Genomic DNA, 17,985 nt, shown 5'->3' with positions numbered 1-17,985 from the left:
ACAAATACTGAGACAAGTCTTAAAATCCTTCGTATCAAAAAACCATACCTCTTTTCTTACGAGATTCTTGAATTTCTTCACAGCGTTGTTCAAAGTCTTCATCTATTTCTTCCCTCACTATGGCATACGCAGTATCTCTCAAAGTACAAGCTCTGTGCCTAATGAGACGATCTGAAATTTTACAGTCAGACCTGAGTATTTTCTAACAGCCAACAAAATCCTTTGATTACTTTGAAAGATTTTGCTCTTTTCATAGGTAGGTTCTGAAAAGTCATCTCAGTGAATATTTTCAGCGTAACAAGATAAAAGTTAATTATTAAAGCAAAAGCACTAGTTACTGATCAACGCTTCTATCACAATTGCATGCCCAAGTAGTTTAATGCTGCAACATTTACTTCCTGTCAAGAAATGCTCTCTGTTGATGTTTAAAATGATCTAATCCCAGGTCTACTGTCCACAGATGACATTTATCAATTTATACCTTTCAAATTTTTCCAAATTAGGGATAAAAACACATCCTCACCTCCAGGATCTTTATCTGGGTTGTACTCTAAAGCATTGCTACAGATTAGATCGATGTCTCTTAAAAAGTCTCCTGCAGTTAGGTACTGGTGCAAGTCAATCTTAGAGAGAATTGCTGAAAGGTCCATGGGCTGTTTAATAACTGCGTCATAATCAGGTACCTACAAATGAAATGTATGTGCTCAGCGATTTAACACAGTATCTACCAAAATTAATTATTTTAATAAAGTCAAATAAAGGACTTGAAACCCCCAAATATTTATGGCACGTACAAAGATGTGGAAATTAACCAGTTAGTTTCTTGAAAACAGAAGGGCTATTTCAACTGGCTTTGAAGAGACAGGCCTGAAGAGGGGAAAAAAAGCAGCAGGGAGGTCAGAAGCATGTGCGGGGCAGAGAAGGGAAGAGACACCCAGACTTACTCAATGAATTAAATGAGAGAGAGAGACATAAGAAGCGTATGGGTGGAAGAAGAAACCACACAGCCCTTATGGTTGATCTTGTACTGAGGAGCCCCAGCTGAAACAGAGAACAGACTCAACCTTTATTTTAAAAACTGCTGCTTCTACTTCTGTTCTTACAGAAACTATTTACAGTCAGTTAAAGAGCTTTAGGCTTTATTAAAACAGTCCTATAGATGCTGTTTATAAAGAAAAAGACCTCTGCTTTTCACTGCTGTAACATGCCTACACATCGAGGCCTTTTCCTGAGCAAACTGTGTTGGCATTTGGTCTGACTGGCAGTTGGAGTAGATGGTCATCGTAGGGCCCTTCCAACTGAAATATTCTGAAGTTCTAAAAGACATTTTAGAAGGAACCTGGGGCTTTCACTGATTACTTAAAGAACAGACATTTGAAAGCCTCAAGGAGTCAGCAAAGTAAAAGCAAAATTCATTGCTTGCTTGTTGAAAAATTGGAATAGTACAGTCCTAAAACCAAAGACAAACCTTCATATAAAGAGCACACAAACACTGAGAAATACACACACAGACAAATTATGAACAGAGACAGATAAAATGGTATTACAGATCAACACTAACTTACCTCCTCTGGGTCAACAGGCTTTGTAAATGCTCTGAAACGTCTGTCAATGGCAAGTCTGTGAGTCACATCCCTTAAGAAAATCCTAAGTTCACGCAATGTGTCCTCCTCCTGCTCCTCCAGTTGTTTTATTTCTTCCTCAGTCAGCTGTTGAGGCTTAGGTGGTGGTGCTACAGGCAGCACTTCCAATGGCCGCCACGCTTAATTGAATCAGAAACTTTTAGTCAATTTATGGTACTCAAATACAAGCGTATGACAAATTATCGCTAGAAAATTACCACCAAAGCAAATACTGTATAGCTATTAACTTACAGTTAGCAAAGTTTTATAAGTAGAATATCCTCACCTGCACTGTTTTTTGATGCAGGAGGTTTAGCAGCTTGATTTACAATTAAGTCCTCAAAAAACATTCTTCTTTCTTCCTCATTAGGCAACTGGATTTTGAAAACTTCTTCATAATCATCAATAAACAATTCTTTTATCTAAAGCATGAGGAGAAAAGATATTTCAGATATAAGGCCACACAAATTCATACTCTATTCCAAAAAGATGAGTACCTTTCAAAATTAAACCGAATAATCACCTGAATAAGACAAACTGTGAGAAGCTATCTTCTTGTCTTTAAAACTCTAGATTTTCCTAGGTTAGCACGGCAGATTAAAATATCTTCTCTAAGGAACACCTCTAGATTTAAAGCTCAATGAAGGGACCGTGTGATACACTGATCAAGTGGGGACATTCACCACCTCCAAGACTGCTTATTTTCTGTTTACCTGCCTTGCTGGTTTCAATCTCTATGGCATCTAGAGAGGGAACAGGCAGGGTTCAGCAGACAAATGCAGGCTTTTTGGTAAGGTGTTTGGGGTTTTTTTTTTTGTTAAATTAATTTAAGTGAGGTGTCTGAGGCTGTATACTTCCAGGTTTTACTCCGTTTTTCAGTCTCTACTACCAAAAGTTATGGAAGGAATTTCAATACTTATTTTAGAAGGACTTTATTAACAGTATTAAAACTCCTCTAGAAAGTTAAGCCCTTTCAAAGCAGTTGATGACAAACACATCTAGGTAAGCCCCCCACAGTAACTGAGACAAAATAATCAGGGCAGCATATTCACATTTTGAATATCCTCCTTTAATGCACACTCTCAGATGTCTAGGAAGCTAAGCATGTACTCTTACTGAATTCTGTTAAGGAATACCACTAAAAATCCATTTCCAAGTTACTGAAACAGAAGTTGGAACTTGGCTTTCTCATTTGTAAAGCTTTCACTTACATGAACAAAGAAATTGAAATTTTTATTAAAGAATTTAAATATGAAATTACGTTCCATCATTACAGTGTGACCACTGTACTTTTTCAGTAAAAATATCTTTCAATTTCAGTAAAAATGTTTTCAGTAAAAATATATTTTTCCCATTTCCATTTCAAGCACCATATATTCTTGACTAAGTACATACCTAACCATCCTGAAGTCACTGGATTTATTGTCTGAAGTAAATGGATACATCTGTCTAACAAGCATGAGTGTGTGAGAAGGGGGAAAAAGTTGGGTCAAAGTCAACTCTTTACTCAGAAAACACTTTAGACAAACGCTTTCGGCATTGTGTTGTCTAAGCAAATTTTAAGAGACCTGGGTAGGGTGCCTGAGTAATAACAGTATGCATTTGCTTAAGTACTCCAAAGCTTAAAGGATTTATAACTGAACAAGAAATTGAATAAAAAAAGTAAGAAAAGTAACAACAGAAATACCTCTGTTTGGAGATCTGCGTGACACACATCAGATGTTGCAAGCAGCAAAACTGGAGCAAATGTTGGAACGTTCTGCAGTAGTGTTGTAAAAGTAGCTTTCAGTGTAGCTCCAACAGCCTCCCACCACAAATGGATATGTGGGATATAAATGATACTCGGTGCTGTTCTTTGAGCTTCTCGCATCAACTGGTGAAATGAAAGCTTGGATAAGAAAACTAAACCATGTGGAATAGGCTAATAAATAACTACGTATCAGTCGAACTATCTTACGAAATGGGAGTACATAAAGCCAAAACACAAAACCAAACCAACAAAAGAACAACTCCTTAACAATAAGGTAAAATGTTTACTTTGACTCAAATATAGACATTGCTATGCAGACAGACCTGAAGCTCTACCTGATTTCAAAACTGCTTTAGGGAACTCCTAAAGAGCCTCACAACTTAGCTGGTGTAGTGGTGTGCCTGAAAACACAAGACTAACCCTTCTTCAAGATGTATTAGTCTGGGTAAGTCACTACACGACTGCAACTACACGACCGACTACACCATCTTCAATTCAGAGCGGGCACGTAGCCAAGTCAGTCTGGAGCACAGTCTGAACAAACAAAGACAGACCTATGTGAAAAGATGGGGGCTGATGCTGTAAGAGAAGCCTGATTACAATTCAAAATTTCAAGTATGTTTTATAAGAGGTGACCAGTCTTCAGCCTGCCTGAACAGCTAAATCACGCACAGCCTCTCATTACCAAAGGATCCATCAGACCCGATTACACGCTTTGAATGGCCGCAAGCCGTTGCCTACAGATGGTACCTCGATCGCAGAAGAGAGCGTGCACCTACTGCGTGAGGGAAGTGGCAACAGCCCTTTCACGTGACAAATTTCTCCGTGTAGCCTTTCAGATTATTAAGACTCAGGGGGTTCCTGTCACAAAATGGGAAGCGCACATGGTGTGTCTGGGCAGTGACTAGACACGGTAGCTATACGACCGCAGAAGCAACCGTAACGTAACAAAAAAGGAATCGTGCCTCTTCTGTGACAAATGAGTATCCAGTCATGTAGTGTGTCTGTCCTTACTTGTCCAGCTCTCAAATGCTGCTGCCTAAAGGTCAAGATATTTTAATACAGTGATGCCAAACAACAAAATGGCTTTCCTGCCTAAAAGTAAAAAGGAAAACAGCACTACATCTGCTTATATTTAATTTTCACAGTTAAGAAAAACATACCAGTGTACAAGTGTAAGTGTTCCATGAATTTTAATGCTTTTACTGCATATACTACAGCAGTGGAAGCTGTGTATATATATATATATATATACACACACACACATGTAAAAAAAAGAAACACTTCTTTTCCCCAAAACCTTGATTGCCTTTTTATTATATTTAATAAAAAAGCCTACAAAAAGTGTGTGACCTGCAGTCAGGCTGATGCAGAGCCACCTACTGGGAGCAGAGTCTCGTAAGCAGCAATGAAAACAACTTTCTGGATCCCACCGAAATGGGCAGGATTTCTTGCGATAAAGAGGGATTTATTAGCAGCACCTCCCAGCTTCCCAAGCTGCTAGCAAATTCCTCACGGTTTAATTTGGAATAGAAAATACGGCCATGTACAACATCCTTACTCGGTATTATATGATCTAAAAAGAAACGTGCATTTTCAGACAGAAGTAAACCTAACAGCACGTTCAAACCAGGCCACCTCTATTAACAATGAATTTTGCTTATTTTACTAGTTTATATACAGTTCATGAATCCTATGAGATTAAAAAGAAAAAAAGATACCTGTGCACATGTTTCTTCCGGTGATGTGGTGGTAACAAACAAAGCAGGTAGGTCTAGCATATAAACTGGAAACTTTTCCAGGGCATGTATTACTGCAGGTGCCAAATGAGAAGCTTGCCCACATCCTGGCTCTCCAACTAGTAAGAACCGTGGCCTGCAAGATGTTGGCTGGTAATAAGCATTTCTAGAACAATTAGAAGATAGTAAGTTTCAAAATGAAGTGATGACTAGGCACACAGATGTTAAAGGTTTTTTCCTAACCTCTTTTTTTTGGTAAATACTCTCCATGTTCCAGTAAATAATAAGCTGGTCTGTGATCAGGAAGACTATCAAAGCTCATTTTCTTACAAACTTATACCATAGCTCCCCGAAGAAATCCTGCCAATCCCCAGCATCTCTGCTATTCGTTTGGCTGGCTTAAGTAATGGCTCTTAAATCACACACGGGGACTTGTCCAGCTAAATACACACACGACAACTGGTCAGTAACCTGATATGGAGGAGAAATACAACTCACTCTCGCTCTCTCTCAACACACACCAATCTGGATCTGTACACCCCAATTTTCAGTAGGTCTTGAGTTTAAGTAACTATGAGATCTCTACATCTGTCAAGTTCAGCTGAAATTTGGCCATAGTTACTGGAGATAGCGGGAAGGAAGGAGCAGAACAACGTTTCTAGGAAAAAATTAAGGTGGGCGCTGAAACACATTAGCTGTATCTGAAGTACGCAATTGGATTAGTTAAATTACAGCAGTACACTAAATACATACAAGATTGTATTCAGTCATTCTAATTGTTTCATCTTTGAATTGTGTATTAATTTCCTAGTAATCTTGCTTTCCTAGCATGAAACACATTTGTGAAGAGTGTTTGTTTTTTCCAGCACAATACCACTGTACCTTTACTGGCTGAAGTCAAAGATCTTAGAGACCTAACCAAACTCAGCTGGTCACATTTTCTGGACAGCATAGCCATAGAAACGGACAAAAATAACTGACCCAACAGTGATGACAACAATCTATTTTTTCAACTGTTGGCTTATACAACTTCCACATTAAAATGTCAAAAGCTTAATATCAACATTTACCTGCTAAAATTGAGGAATTTTTCCTTTGCTCTACTGGGCATTTTATGAGTTGGCTTATCTTCAAAGATTGATGGCGATTCCTCATCACTGTCAACTGCATAATTTCTTAAAACATGATTTACACTGTCTGAAAGACAAGAGAGGTTTGTTAACTTTCCTGAATACTCCATATCTCACTCTCGCATTAACACAGCTTCAAATCAGTGCTGGAAATCCCTTTTCTTCTATTTCTTCATTTGAGGGCACACACTGAATGCTATTTTCTGAAGAGTTCGTCCTACCACAGACCTAAGGAGACTGCACAAGTCTCTACAAAGCTGTCCTAAGTGCTTGGGAGGTTGTTTGGTTTTTTTCTCCTTAGAAGAAAGATGATTAGGAACAACTTTGGTGGTTCCTAGACACCTGAAAAACCCAACAAGGCTACTTCTTTCTGGGGCAGGTTCCCGCACTGGAAGGGAGGGAATTAAGCGAGTGCGATGGCCACAAACTTCCATTTGTGTAGGACTAGTGAGTCAGAATATACAGACCAACACACCTGCTAAATAAGGCTCCTCAAAGATCACCGAATGAGTAGATAATGGAAGGCAGACAACAGAAGGGATGCAATTACCAATCCCCTAGCCTCTCTGCTTTTGTTTTGTTGGTGGATTTCTGCCTCTGTTTTACCAATGCTAACCTATCTCCCGGCTCTACTGGGAGTAATCCTGGTAGGATAGTCTCCAGAGATTAGCATAACTAACTATTAACAGATTTCCATTAATCAAGAGTGGAGTGAGTTTATCAATTTCTTTGCTCTCACCAACTGACAGAGTAAACCTGATCAGGGCTGATGCAGTCAGGGGTGTGAGCTCACGTATGCTAAACCAAGTCCCAAAGTACACATCACTAAACCATTCTCATCTCCTGTACAAGTGTACAGTGTGATCCACAAACATTTAAGTTAAGAGACTATGGCTAAAAAAAAAATCACGATAGCTAAAACAGTATTTAGCTTAAACCGCTTATGCTTGCATTGTGGTCCTGACATTCTTCAGACAGGAATTAGAAGCATTCATGTAAAAATACCTCTTTCCCCTCTATTTAAATATTTTGAAAGAGGTACCTCATACTTTAAACCTTAGATCCATCTCTACAAATGATAAATATGATGTTAGCTACTGTCAGAAACAGGGTGCTGTAGTAGAGAACGCATAGTTCTCTGCGGCCTATTGTGAGTCATTCACAGCTCCCATCCAACACTTCAGTTTAGAATCCAGAATAAAACCTATCCACGATGTTCCTGAAATAAAAGCATGCACATGCATATTCTAAAATTCTACTGTCATTATGGCCAAGAGGTTTGTGTATGTTGATTGCACAAATGAGAATTTTTTGCTTTGACAGAATTTTAAAGTAGTGAATGTTATTGTTATACCTGGCTGTTGGTCCTTCTGTAGTGCAAACTCTGTGTGGGGAAATACTCTCTGCAAGGCTTGTAAAATTCTTGCTAACGTGTTTTCAAGCAGTGGTTTTGAAACAGATGATAGCGCTCGCCCAGGTGAAGCCACAGCCCTCTGTGAAGCTGGAACAGTCTTCTGCATAGCCATGACAAAATCCTTTGCTGTTATTTTGATAGAAGCAACATCTAACTGCAGTTTCTCGCTACTTTTGTATATCTGAGGATAGCGGCGGCGCAAAGCACAGAGGGCAGCTTCAGCACATAAGGATTTAATATCAGCACCACAGTACCCTAACAAAGAAAACAAGAATCAAATGTTACATCAGTCTCAGGCAACACAGAAGTCAAGGCCAAGGTTCCCCAAGCGCAACACTGAAAGACTTTGTATGCGGCCAAAAATTAACAGTTTAAGAGAGAATGTAAAGAGTTACTGCACTGCAGAGAAGTTTTGTTACGTGGCTCGCAGCCTGATATCCTGCGCTTATTAAGCAGCCTCCTAATCAAAACTTTGCTCCCAGGGAAGATGCCCAAAACCCATTCAATGTTCTGAGAGACAAAAAGAAAATTAAAAGAAAAGAAGCATCTAACTTTGTTTGCTCCCACGGCGTGCCAGCCGCCTCACTCTGCGGCAAGGTGCAAGAGCTCGAGTACTGCCTGCTACAAGCTCAGATTCCTTTGGACTCAGTCCCATGCAGTAACTCACTGTATTTTCAAACTTACCAACACATTTTTCAGCTAGCTCTTCAAGAAACATGTCCAATGGCTTTGGGGTCCAATCTCGTGTGTGAATCTTGAAAATCTCTTTTCTAGCCTGGAAATAAAATGGTCGCATTTTAGTTTGTCCAAAGTTTTCTCTTCAAAAACCCCAAAACAACACAAAACCCCCCACACCCTCACATTAATACAAATACTTGGTTTATCTGCTAAACTTTTAAGTATTTTACAGTTCGATTAATACACTCTCTGCTTTTTCAAGCAGGAAATTTCATAATTCTCAATTTGTTACATTACTCTCTGCAAGGGCGTGCAGTGAAATAAAAGGCTTCCATGAAAAGTAAGCTTCCACAAGTATGAGGCCTGATGATCCTGAGGAAAAAAACTGTAGTAAAAACTTATCTGCAGAGATTTTTTCATCAAAGAAAACTCTCACAAATTTAGCAAAATTTCATGGTGGCAGTCTCACTGGTTCATCAAATTTGCTTTTCTGCCAGTTCATTCAAGGAAAAGAGTCCTAGCATTACGTTTCAAATTGCTACAATTACTATAAAGACGAACAATAATTATGACTCAAACTACTGTCACTGATCCAGAAAATGTCAGACGTTGCCTATCTTCATCTCCGATCTTAGCAAGATCTTTTATTTAAGTATTCCCTGGTACACAGTTTAATTACGGCAGATTTCTAGAATTCTTCCACAGTAGGGAATCATATATTGTATGTGTTTCACAGCACCTCCTCTCCTGTTCCTGAAAGCAGATAAAAACTGGAGACAAATGTTTCTGTTAAATATGCTGTTTAGTGCACTTTTACTAGCCTTCAACCATAGCCAAATTAAAACACACAAGACCAGGGTTCCACACTATCTTCCTCCCCATATTTTTTGGTTGCTATACACCTACTTTTTCATTGCTTAGCTATCGCCATTGAACTAGAAGCTTCCCAAGCCCCACACCTGTCCAGCGTACCTCGCATCTTTGTCCAATAATAAGTTACCAGTAAGAATGTCAGATCCCAAAATACTTCCCTCCCAGGATATGCGGCCTGGGAACGATCCAGCACAGGTACATCCACTATCCATTCATAAACCAAGAACTGAGAGCAAGACCACTTCAGGATGAAAGTGTCTAAGTGGATTAAGTCAGTCAGCAAACATGGACAGATTTGGGAATGGAAAAAAATTCAATCGCTCCAGCACCAGCCTTGAGAAAAGTTTTTGTGTGCAAAAAGGAATTCTTGTGCGCACACCATTTCTTTCATTTTCAAGATGAGATAGCAGTAATTTACAGCTAATTCGGGCATTCATTCTTTCTTACATGTTTCAGTGACTAGCAGCATCCCATTTTCTTGGCTGGTCACAGTGAAACCAAAACTAATTACAGAACTAACTACTTGTGGAAATCCTCTTAATGGTATATATTCAGTACCGGATCTGCCCTCCACAGTCTCTCTTTTGCCCAAGTTGTCCAACACTGGTTTTGACTTTAACTGCTCTGTAATACTGCATTGTTACATGGTTTTGTTATAAAGAGGGACTTTGTCACATGAGCATTAAGGTTGAGTTTAAGTTCTGACCTCTTTATTTGGCAAGCTGAAGAGGAACTCTCGATCAAAGCGGCCGGGTCTTCGTAAAGCAGGATCTATAGAATCCAGCCTGTTGGTGGCTCCAATGACCACAATCTCTCCTCTGCTGTCTAAACCATCCATAAGGGCCAGAAGAGTTGACACAATAGAGCTAACAGAAAAAATATAATTTTCATTCACTGGTTTAGTAAATTTTGTTACGTTCTACGCAATCTTCTGCAATGACCACTCAAAAAGGACAAGCTTTTCTTGATGAGACGCCGACTAGCGAAAGACTTAATTTAGGACATAAAAAAACCCCAATAAGCTAACACAGGCCTTGTGCTGATATCAAGCTGAGTGAATTGGTTTCAGTTATTGTTTGAAAATCATCTGAATTTTAGTAGCATTGAATTACTAGTTTTCAGGATAAATTAATGTATCACATAAAGTTAAACAGGTTGTGGTGGTCTTTTCACAAAGATCAAGCAGCTTCTATGTAGATAAAAAAATGTACTACCTATGAATTTGGTCTTGTTTACTGGACCGCACAGGAGCAAGGCCATCTATCTCATCAAAGAAAATAATTGAAGGTCGCATCTGGTAGGCCTCGAATGAAAACAGAGGAATATGGACATAAGTAAAACAGGACTATTTTAAAGAGAAAATGCATTAAAAATGTTTTGGTTGGGAAGTCACTGGAACTAGATCTTTCAGACTGGCATCAGGGATCTCTGCTAATTGGGCTAATGGAGTGAGGGGCACGAGTAACAGAAGACGGCAGCTTGTGTCAAGCCACTGAGACCGGGTGACAGGAAACAAATCATAGCAGTAGTTTTTACAGCTATTTGGCAACCGCCGAGAACAGAGCCGAGACTTAATTCAATTACAGGTTCTGAAAGCAAGCTTCCATTAGGAATTTAAATGACTATGCCGTCAGCCTGCATCTGTTTCCCTCAGATCTAAAGCCACCATCCATCTCTTGCCTCTTGAAACCCTTTTTGTGGCTGTTTTGGTTTGGGTTTGGTGGGGTTTTTTTGTTGATGGTTATTTTTGGGGTTTTGTTTTTGGGGTTTTTTTTTTAGGTGACTAGCAGGGGTTTGCTTTGCGAGGTTTTCTCGTTTTATTAATCTTCCCTAATACATCTCAAGATTTCAAGCCCGTAAAAAACCCACTGAAAAAGGAAACACTAACAAACCCATTTCAGTGGAAAGAACTGACAAAAACCAAAAAGGAGTGAGTTGTTCTTAAAAATACTGACCACAGAAGATTACAGTTACCACTCGGACAGAACACACAGCACGTTTCAACCTTACCTGATCAAATAATAACCGAAGCTGTCGTTCAGACTCCCCCACCCATTTACTCAGGCAGTCGGCACCTTTTCGCATAAAAAAGGCTATTCTCCTCTCACCTTGGCTGCATTCATTAGCAAGCGCACGAGCAACCAGTGTCTTTCCAGTCCCTGGCGGACCATAGAATAGACAGCCTCTGCAATTATTAAAAAAAAAAAAAAAAAGAAAGAAAGAAAGAAAGAAAAAGAAAAAAGATTCATATATGATGGAAAAGTATCTATTACAGTCCTCATCCCTAAACCACACCCCTCTTCTCTCCTAACCAAAACACTTTGTGTATAAGATCGCGGTAACAGCTGAAGTGTGAGAAAAGTGAAAAGAGATGGAAGTTTTGTGTTCCTACACAATTCAACAAGGCAGTAAACGCAACAAATAAAGAGGATAATGGAGACGTACAAACCTCAAGAAAAGATCATAGTGTCCCGGAAGGACACTTCCAAAACTGCTGACAAACTACCAGGGGTGGTTACAGCACAGTGGAGCCAAACCAGAACAAACTTCAGCGCAGAATCTGAGACTTGGCTAACTTATGATACGCTGCATATAAATGCTTGTTTTCACAAAAGGCAAGATTTGCTAGTAAAGCATTTCATTCTCGCTTAAAAAGCTTTAAGTTACTGGATTTGGTCTCCCAGGCCATCCATTGCTGATGATAAATGAGGTGGAAGTCTAAACCTGGGAGAGTATTCTGCATTTCCAGATAAATACAGCCATCAACTAGAAAAGCCAATACACTGCTGTTTCAAAAAGAATTTCAATGAATAAAGAAGCAAACCCACTGGAATATTTTCTTTTCATTATTTGTAATACTTCTAAAGTTACTGAAAGCAAAGAATTTAAAGTCATATTTCACTATACCATAATTGAACTGCGCTGATCAAGAATATATAAAGCTAACAATTAAATCTCTAATAATGTCATAATGCAGAACTAATTTAGCTGTGTAAAAAGTGGTCAGATCCTTACTTTAGCCCAAGCACAACAAACACGGCAAGGTTCTAGTTGCAAGTCCTGTCAATTCCAAAATGTATCCTTGATCACTTGAACAAAAAGACAGTTGGTGGGAGAGACAACTGGACTTCCAAGCAACAAATTACAGTTGACTACCAGTAGATGATTCCTTCTTGCTTATAAACTAATCAAGCTGACGTGGACATCGAACTCAAACCAAAAATGACTCAGCCCCACCTTTTAAAGGCAAGATGCTTTTAAAGTATACTCTCACCACATGGTACATCTTTGAACCTACATATATTCTGGATTCTATCCATTTTTAAGAAATTGCTTTTTACTACTGCCAAAAAGCCCCATCAACATTGCTGAAAATTCTGAAGCGTGGAAACATATTGATACCTCAGTTGAATATTCTCCTGAAAATGGGTGAATTAGAATTCATAGTTTTAAACAATATCTGTTACCTTGGAGGTTGAATTTTGAATCTCTCAAAGACTTCTGGGTAAAGCAGTGGAAAAACGACCATCTCTTTTAAAGCTGAAATGTGGTCAGAAAGACCACCCACACCATCAAATCGCACCTAAAAATAAATTCAGCGGAACACGTTTTATATGTTAAAGAAAGCTGCAACCTTGATGAGGTTCCATCAGAAAGTACATGTCAGCACAAAGGAAATGTTATGGGCAATTTTCAAATTGCTGGAGAGAAAACTGTAAACCAAGGTAGCTGTAGACAGCACGTTATTGAAAGCTTTCAGAAACACTGGAAACATCTCACGGACACAATGAACTAAAATTACTTACTGAACAATCTATTTGCATTGGATCAACATCAGCCAGACTTGCTCCAATTTTCATTCGATCCTTGTGAATTCCCTTTAACTCATCTTTTCGAAAGTTTAGTGGAAGACACCTGATTTGAATTAAGGAGAAAGAGAAAGGCACTTTCTAACTTGGGATGCAGCTAGCTTTTTGCTTTTATAACGATGGCAAGTGAATGCAGAAGACCTTATAAATGAGATAAACTTCCTAAATAATTAAATATTTGTTCAAATTGGTTTACATTTAATGTCCGTGAGTAAAAAAAGGAAAATGGTCACTCCAGACATTAAACTGCGTTAATTATTTTAATAACTCTTAGCACTTCTAAATATCCATGCCAGACCACACAGCATATAGAGGAATGCAAGCTTCAAACAACTTACTCCATATGTGGAGACCGTGACCTGACCTTGATTTGTGTGACGGAAGAACTCCTCAAAACACACTGACATCTTTCAAAGATTTTTTCGCTTCTACATTCAAAGACTTACAGCCCAAGGGGATGCTTATTTCAGTGTGGATTAACATTATAAAGGCTGGCCACTACTGCTGGTCCCTCCCAAGGACTTTGGGATCCATGTGCCAGAAGACACACATGTCTGAGAGACACTGGGCTGAAAACTTATTTATTAGATTGTTATTAAAATAGTTTTTAGAAATTGTACAAGATAAAGTGGATAACACTTCACAGTCAGGCAGATGCAAACTCCCCCCAAATAGATTTCTCCCTCCCCCATTCTCCAATTTCATTAACCTTCTTAAATTTCTGTTACGGCTGCGCTTCCTATGTCTCTCAAAACGCTCTTCGTCATCAGATGAGGATGAAGAGGATGTGGAATCACTGTTGTGGACTGCGTGTCTCCGTCTGCAAACATTTAAACAAACAAGTAAAACATTAAAGTACACGCTAAATAGTATCAAAACTTAAGTGAATTCTGTCTCAGAATTTACTTTGAGATCTACTAAGTTTCCAGATCATTGTACTCCTTTTGAATCTGATTTCAAAGTATATTACATGATTTTCCTTGTGACAGTAAAATTTAATTTTTCTTAGGAAGGTAAAATGTTTAACTATTTTTAAAAGAAATTTCATAAAATAAATTACTCATTTTGTCCAATCTCTCTCTCACACACACACATAAATGGAGTTTCACTTAGCATTATATATCCACTCTGTGAAACATAAACCTTTTTAACTTGTTTACAAATTTGGCTTCAAAAACCTTTCCTTCCATAACTATCTGCTTTCAAAGATGCTGAACAAAGTGCTCATATCTAGCAAGAGACAGCATTCTGCATGCTCTAACTGCTTACAGGATCCAAAACCTCTTTGTCATTACTACTGTAATTCATAATTTATAATTTCATTTAGCATTTTTCTTGTTTAAGGATAGTTTCATACAGAATCATTAGCTGATTTCAGACAGAAACCAGAATCAGTATTTGACTGATTAAAAAAAAAAATAAAACAAATCCATTAAAACTTCCATACAGGTTCTCCCTCTAACTAAATTATCTTCAGTTTTAAGAAAATAATTGGTATTCTTCAAGATGAGTCTCAGATTTTCAGAGAGAGATTCTGGCTTCAGTTCAAGAACAAAAGAATTGCAGCTACGTAATCTCAGCACAACCTCCGTAATTACCTTATCAGTGACCACCAATACTGCATTTTAAAATACCTAATGGCTAATATAAAAAGTACAGTTTACACTCTCAATATTTGTTTTCTTTATACCCTCGGACTACCACAGCAATAATCACACTATTAATCTGTAATTACCACCAATCCAAACACCCTTGAAAGCATTATTCAGTAATGTGAGCAACAGCACTATTGATAAGTAAGAACTATCACTAACCATATACCAACCTGTTAGTTCTTTTGCAGCAAGAGCCTTCTGACTGAGCACTTCTAAATGAGTATCTCTGTCTGACAGGTGAAGACCGGCCCGAAAAATATATCTTACGTTGTCTTGGTTCTGTTGAAAGCAAAGAATTTAGAATAATGTTACAAACAAGGTTAAGAGAAAGCAGGATAGTGAAGGAGGTAGAAAATTTCAGGGGATGTTTCAAGTGATTTGGGGGGGGATTTTTTTTTTTTTTTTTTAAAATCAGTGCACAGTAGAAGGGAAAAAACACACACTTGTGTTTTAAGGAGAACTGAAAGCCACAAGAGTAAGATTATCAAGTCTGCTTAATTACTATTCTTTCAAGGATACACAGGCCTTTTTTTTTATTGAAAAACAACAACAAGTATGCCAAATGGCAAAGGAATATAATGTGCACAGGCTACATGCATTTAATAAAATTTACTTGCAGAATGAAGGTAAGAAATTTAAATAGAAGTTGAGTGTGTATATATTTCATTTAAAAAAATTGTCTATGCAAGGAATTAGGTCTTAAGAGAAACTGTGCATATAACCTACTTTCCAATGGAGCTTGATAGCGCTCAACGGTTTTCCTCTGTCGAAAGTCATAACGCTTTCGAGTGTCTTCACCATCATCATCATCTTTCTCTTCACTTTCTTCTGATGAAACTACTGTACATTGACATAACGTTAAACTGTTTAAGTACTGTTGCAAATGATACTAAATTCAAAATGCACTCCACAGATGCCTATAGATTTTACTATTACCTTCATGTTAATGACGATAGATCTGAAAACTGGCAAAACCTTACGACCAATTTATGCAAGAGACATTCCAGAAATTACAAAACACAGAGGAGCGTACATATAGATACTGTTCTGTGCTCGCTGAAATTGCCGGGTGACTTCTCATCAGTCTTACTAACACCAATTCTGTCATCTTGCTTAGCTAAGATGCAGCTCCTATGAAAACCGCTATTTCAGAAAGTCATTTCTTGTTATTTTGAGAAAGCGTTTCAAGGAAATGTTTTTAATATTCTATAGTGGTAAGACTAAGCATGGTAAGCTAGCTCCAAGCCCTAGCTCTGCCACAGATTACGTGAGCAATAATGGGCAAGTCTCAGGTTTGAACTTCCCCAGTCAGAAAATAATGTCAAATGCATACAGTTTATGCCACTAGCTTCTGCAAAGTAACTTCATGTTTTTTTCATGACAGATGGTAAGAATGCAAAAACCAGAGTATAATTATCTAGCAGGTTCCTAGTAACACCCTCTCACATTAAAGCTACACACCGGGTGAGGAATGTACATGCTCTGTTCACCTCCCTGCTCACTAAAATTAAGTACGTTTGATTCCTTGGGAAGCACTAAGCTTTATTTCTTCCCCCTAAAATGTCACACTGCTTTCTGAATGCAAGATAAGTTACACAAGATACGTAGACAGCACATGGAAAAGTGAAAAATTATTTTGGCATCACTACTATCCCTAGTCCATGGTTCTCCAACACTCCTGTCACAAAGGCACAAGGTTTTCTGCTCCTCTAGTCCTTCCCCTTGTTCCACTCACTTTCTTTACACTAACACACTTTCCTCACTCCTTCTTGGCACACATTTCATTCTAAAAGTATATTTTAGTTTTTTCCCAATTTAAAATTCCAGAGTTATCACTTTGATCACAAATGAACTGCCCCATACTCCTATCTCCCTTTCAACATACTATTTATAATTACTTTCTACAAGTCTCTCCTGCCCAACACCTCGAGATCCACACACTTGAACCAAGCCATACAGTTCCTCCCTCTAGACTGCCCATACCTTGTATTAAAGCTGCTCTTATTAAAGCCTTGACTTGATATTCTCCTAACTAGATCTCCAAATGAGTCAGCTGTCCTCCCTTACCAGTCAAATGTCCTCGGCACACTTGGTCGTTTCTTTTTGGTAATGCCTTGCTCTACCTGGGCTTCTTTAAGTCAGCCTCTCGCTGGACTCCTGCTGTGGCTCCAGGTGTTCTCTCACTGCTCCACGAGGAGGTCTGGTCACCGAGGTACGCACCCAGGAGCCACAGGCTAGGTCTGAACTAATGACAGGCTGAACAACAGGCCTAAAAACAGGCCACGGACTGTTTGCTGGCCTGATCAGGATTAGGAACAAGATCACCCCAGTGCTCATTAACACCTGGACATCTAGCTTGAACCTTTTTGTAGGTCTCCATTGCCAGTCATTAAGTCGTACACAGGCTGTGTAACACATACAAGATAACGCCCGCACTGGAGATTGCATAAATCACCTCTCGTTCAAGTTCTGACAGTCTGATGGTCAGACAGGTGACCAGACGCAGGGCACAGGCAGTACTGACCAGCAAACTATTTACATGTGACTGGCCCGTTTTATCCCCTTGCCCCTCTATTTTCCTACTCTTGTTCCTCACAAAGTCACCGGAACGCCTCCCATGTTCCTGCCCTTAAGATCCCTTAAGTCCTGTGTGAACTGCTTTTCCCCTGCATCCCACAAAATGCCCCACTGCTGGGCAGTAACCCCCTAGTCCAAAAGGTGATATGCAGAGCTGCCCCCGATGAATCCTCCAGATAGGTTTCCCGCCCAGATGCTGGGGCTGAGAGCTCTGATGGGACGGACAGCCCTGGGAGAGGCCCAGACAGGGTGGCTGTTCCTCCTCGCTTTGATCTGGGTGTCTGCCATTGCACACCCACGCGCTCCTCCGGGCTTGTGCAGATAGGGCTTTGATGGACTGATGGCCTTGGGAGTAGCCCGGCAGGGTGTTATGTGGGCTCCCCCTCCTGCCACTGTCTCTCTGAGCGAGTGTGCAGAGGAGGTCTGTCACAAAACCCAACACTGATCAGCTCAACTACTGCCGCATCCTTTTCTATCCTTAAGTACAGTCTCGCCCCATTCTGTTCCATCCAGAAATCTCCTACAAGGATTGTTGGACTGACTGCCTTAATCACAACTATCCTTCTCCTTAAAACCTTAGAGGTTCTTCCCCCTCACTTCAAACATAAAGTTAATATGGCCTTTTACAATTTCACCTTATTCCTCATGTTATTTCCCACTGAGTACCGGGATGACAGC

At 39.3% G+C, this 17,985-nt stretch overlaps 1 protein-coding gene across 2 annotated transcripts in view; it reads right to left on the bottom strand.

The window, feature by feature from the left end:
- The window catches only part of ATAD2 (ATPase family AAA domain containing 2), a 36,444-nt gene that overhangs the window by 6,779 nt on the left and 11,680 nt on the right, over nucleotides 1-17,985 (bottom strand). For both annotated transcript variants that reach the window (XM_054815102.1, XM_054815103.1), the window contains exons 7-23: nucleotides 15,457-15,570; nucleotides 14,901-15,009; nucleotides 13,785-13,895; nucleotides 13,013-13,121; nucleotides 12,674-12,789; nucleotides 11,217-11,391; nucleotides 10,421-10,509; nucleotides 9,913-10,072; nucleotides 8,340-8,430; nucleotides 7,596-7,910; nucleotides 6,182-6,308; nucleotides 5,094-5,277; nucleotides 3,310-3,495; nucleotides 1,909-2,044; nucleotides 1,566-1,762; nucleotides 524-683; nucleotides 49-171 (exon numbers count right to left, since the gene is read on the bottom strand). In XM_054815102.1, the coding sequence (XP_054671077.1) occupies nucleotides 49-171; nucleotides 524-683; nucleotides 1,566-1,762; nucleotides 1,909-2,044; nucleotides 3,310-3,495; nucleotides 5,094-5,277; nucleotides 6,182-6,308; nucleotides 7,596-7,910; nucleotides 8,340-8,430; nucleotides 9,913-10,072; nucleotides 10,421-10,509; nucleotides 11,217-11,391; nucleotides 12,674-12,789; nucleotides 13,013-13,121; nucleotides 13,785-13,895; nucleotides 14,901-15,009; nucleotides 15,457-15,570 (2,502 nt within the window). The remainder of the gene's footprint in view (nucleotides 1-48; nucleotides 172-523; nucleotides 684-1,565; nucleotides 1,763-1,908; nucleotides 2,045-3,309; nucleotides 3,496-5,093; nucleotides 5,278-6,181; nucleotides 6,309-7,595; nucleotides 7,911-8,339; nucleotides 8,431-9,912; nucleotides 10,073-10,420; nucleotides 10,510-11,216; nucleotides 11,392-12,673; nucleotides 12,790-13,012; nucleotides 13,122-13,784; nucleotides 13,896-14,900; nucleotides 15,010-15,456; nucleotides 15,571-17,985) is intronic.

The sequence above is a fragment of the Grus americana genome, chromosome 2 (genome assembly GCF_028858705.1).
Source record: "Grus americana isolate bGruAme1 chromosome 2, bGruAme1.mat, whole genome shotgun sequence".
NCBI lineage: Eukaryota > Metazoa > Chordata > Aves > Gruiformes > Gruidae > Grus > Grus americana.
The sequence above is the reverse complement of the archived record's forward strand: the minus strand, read 5'-3'. Positions and strand labels throughout refer to the sequence as shown.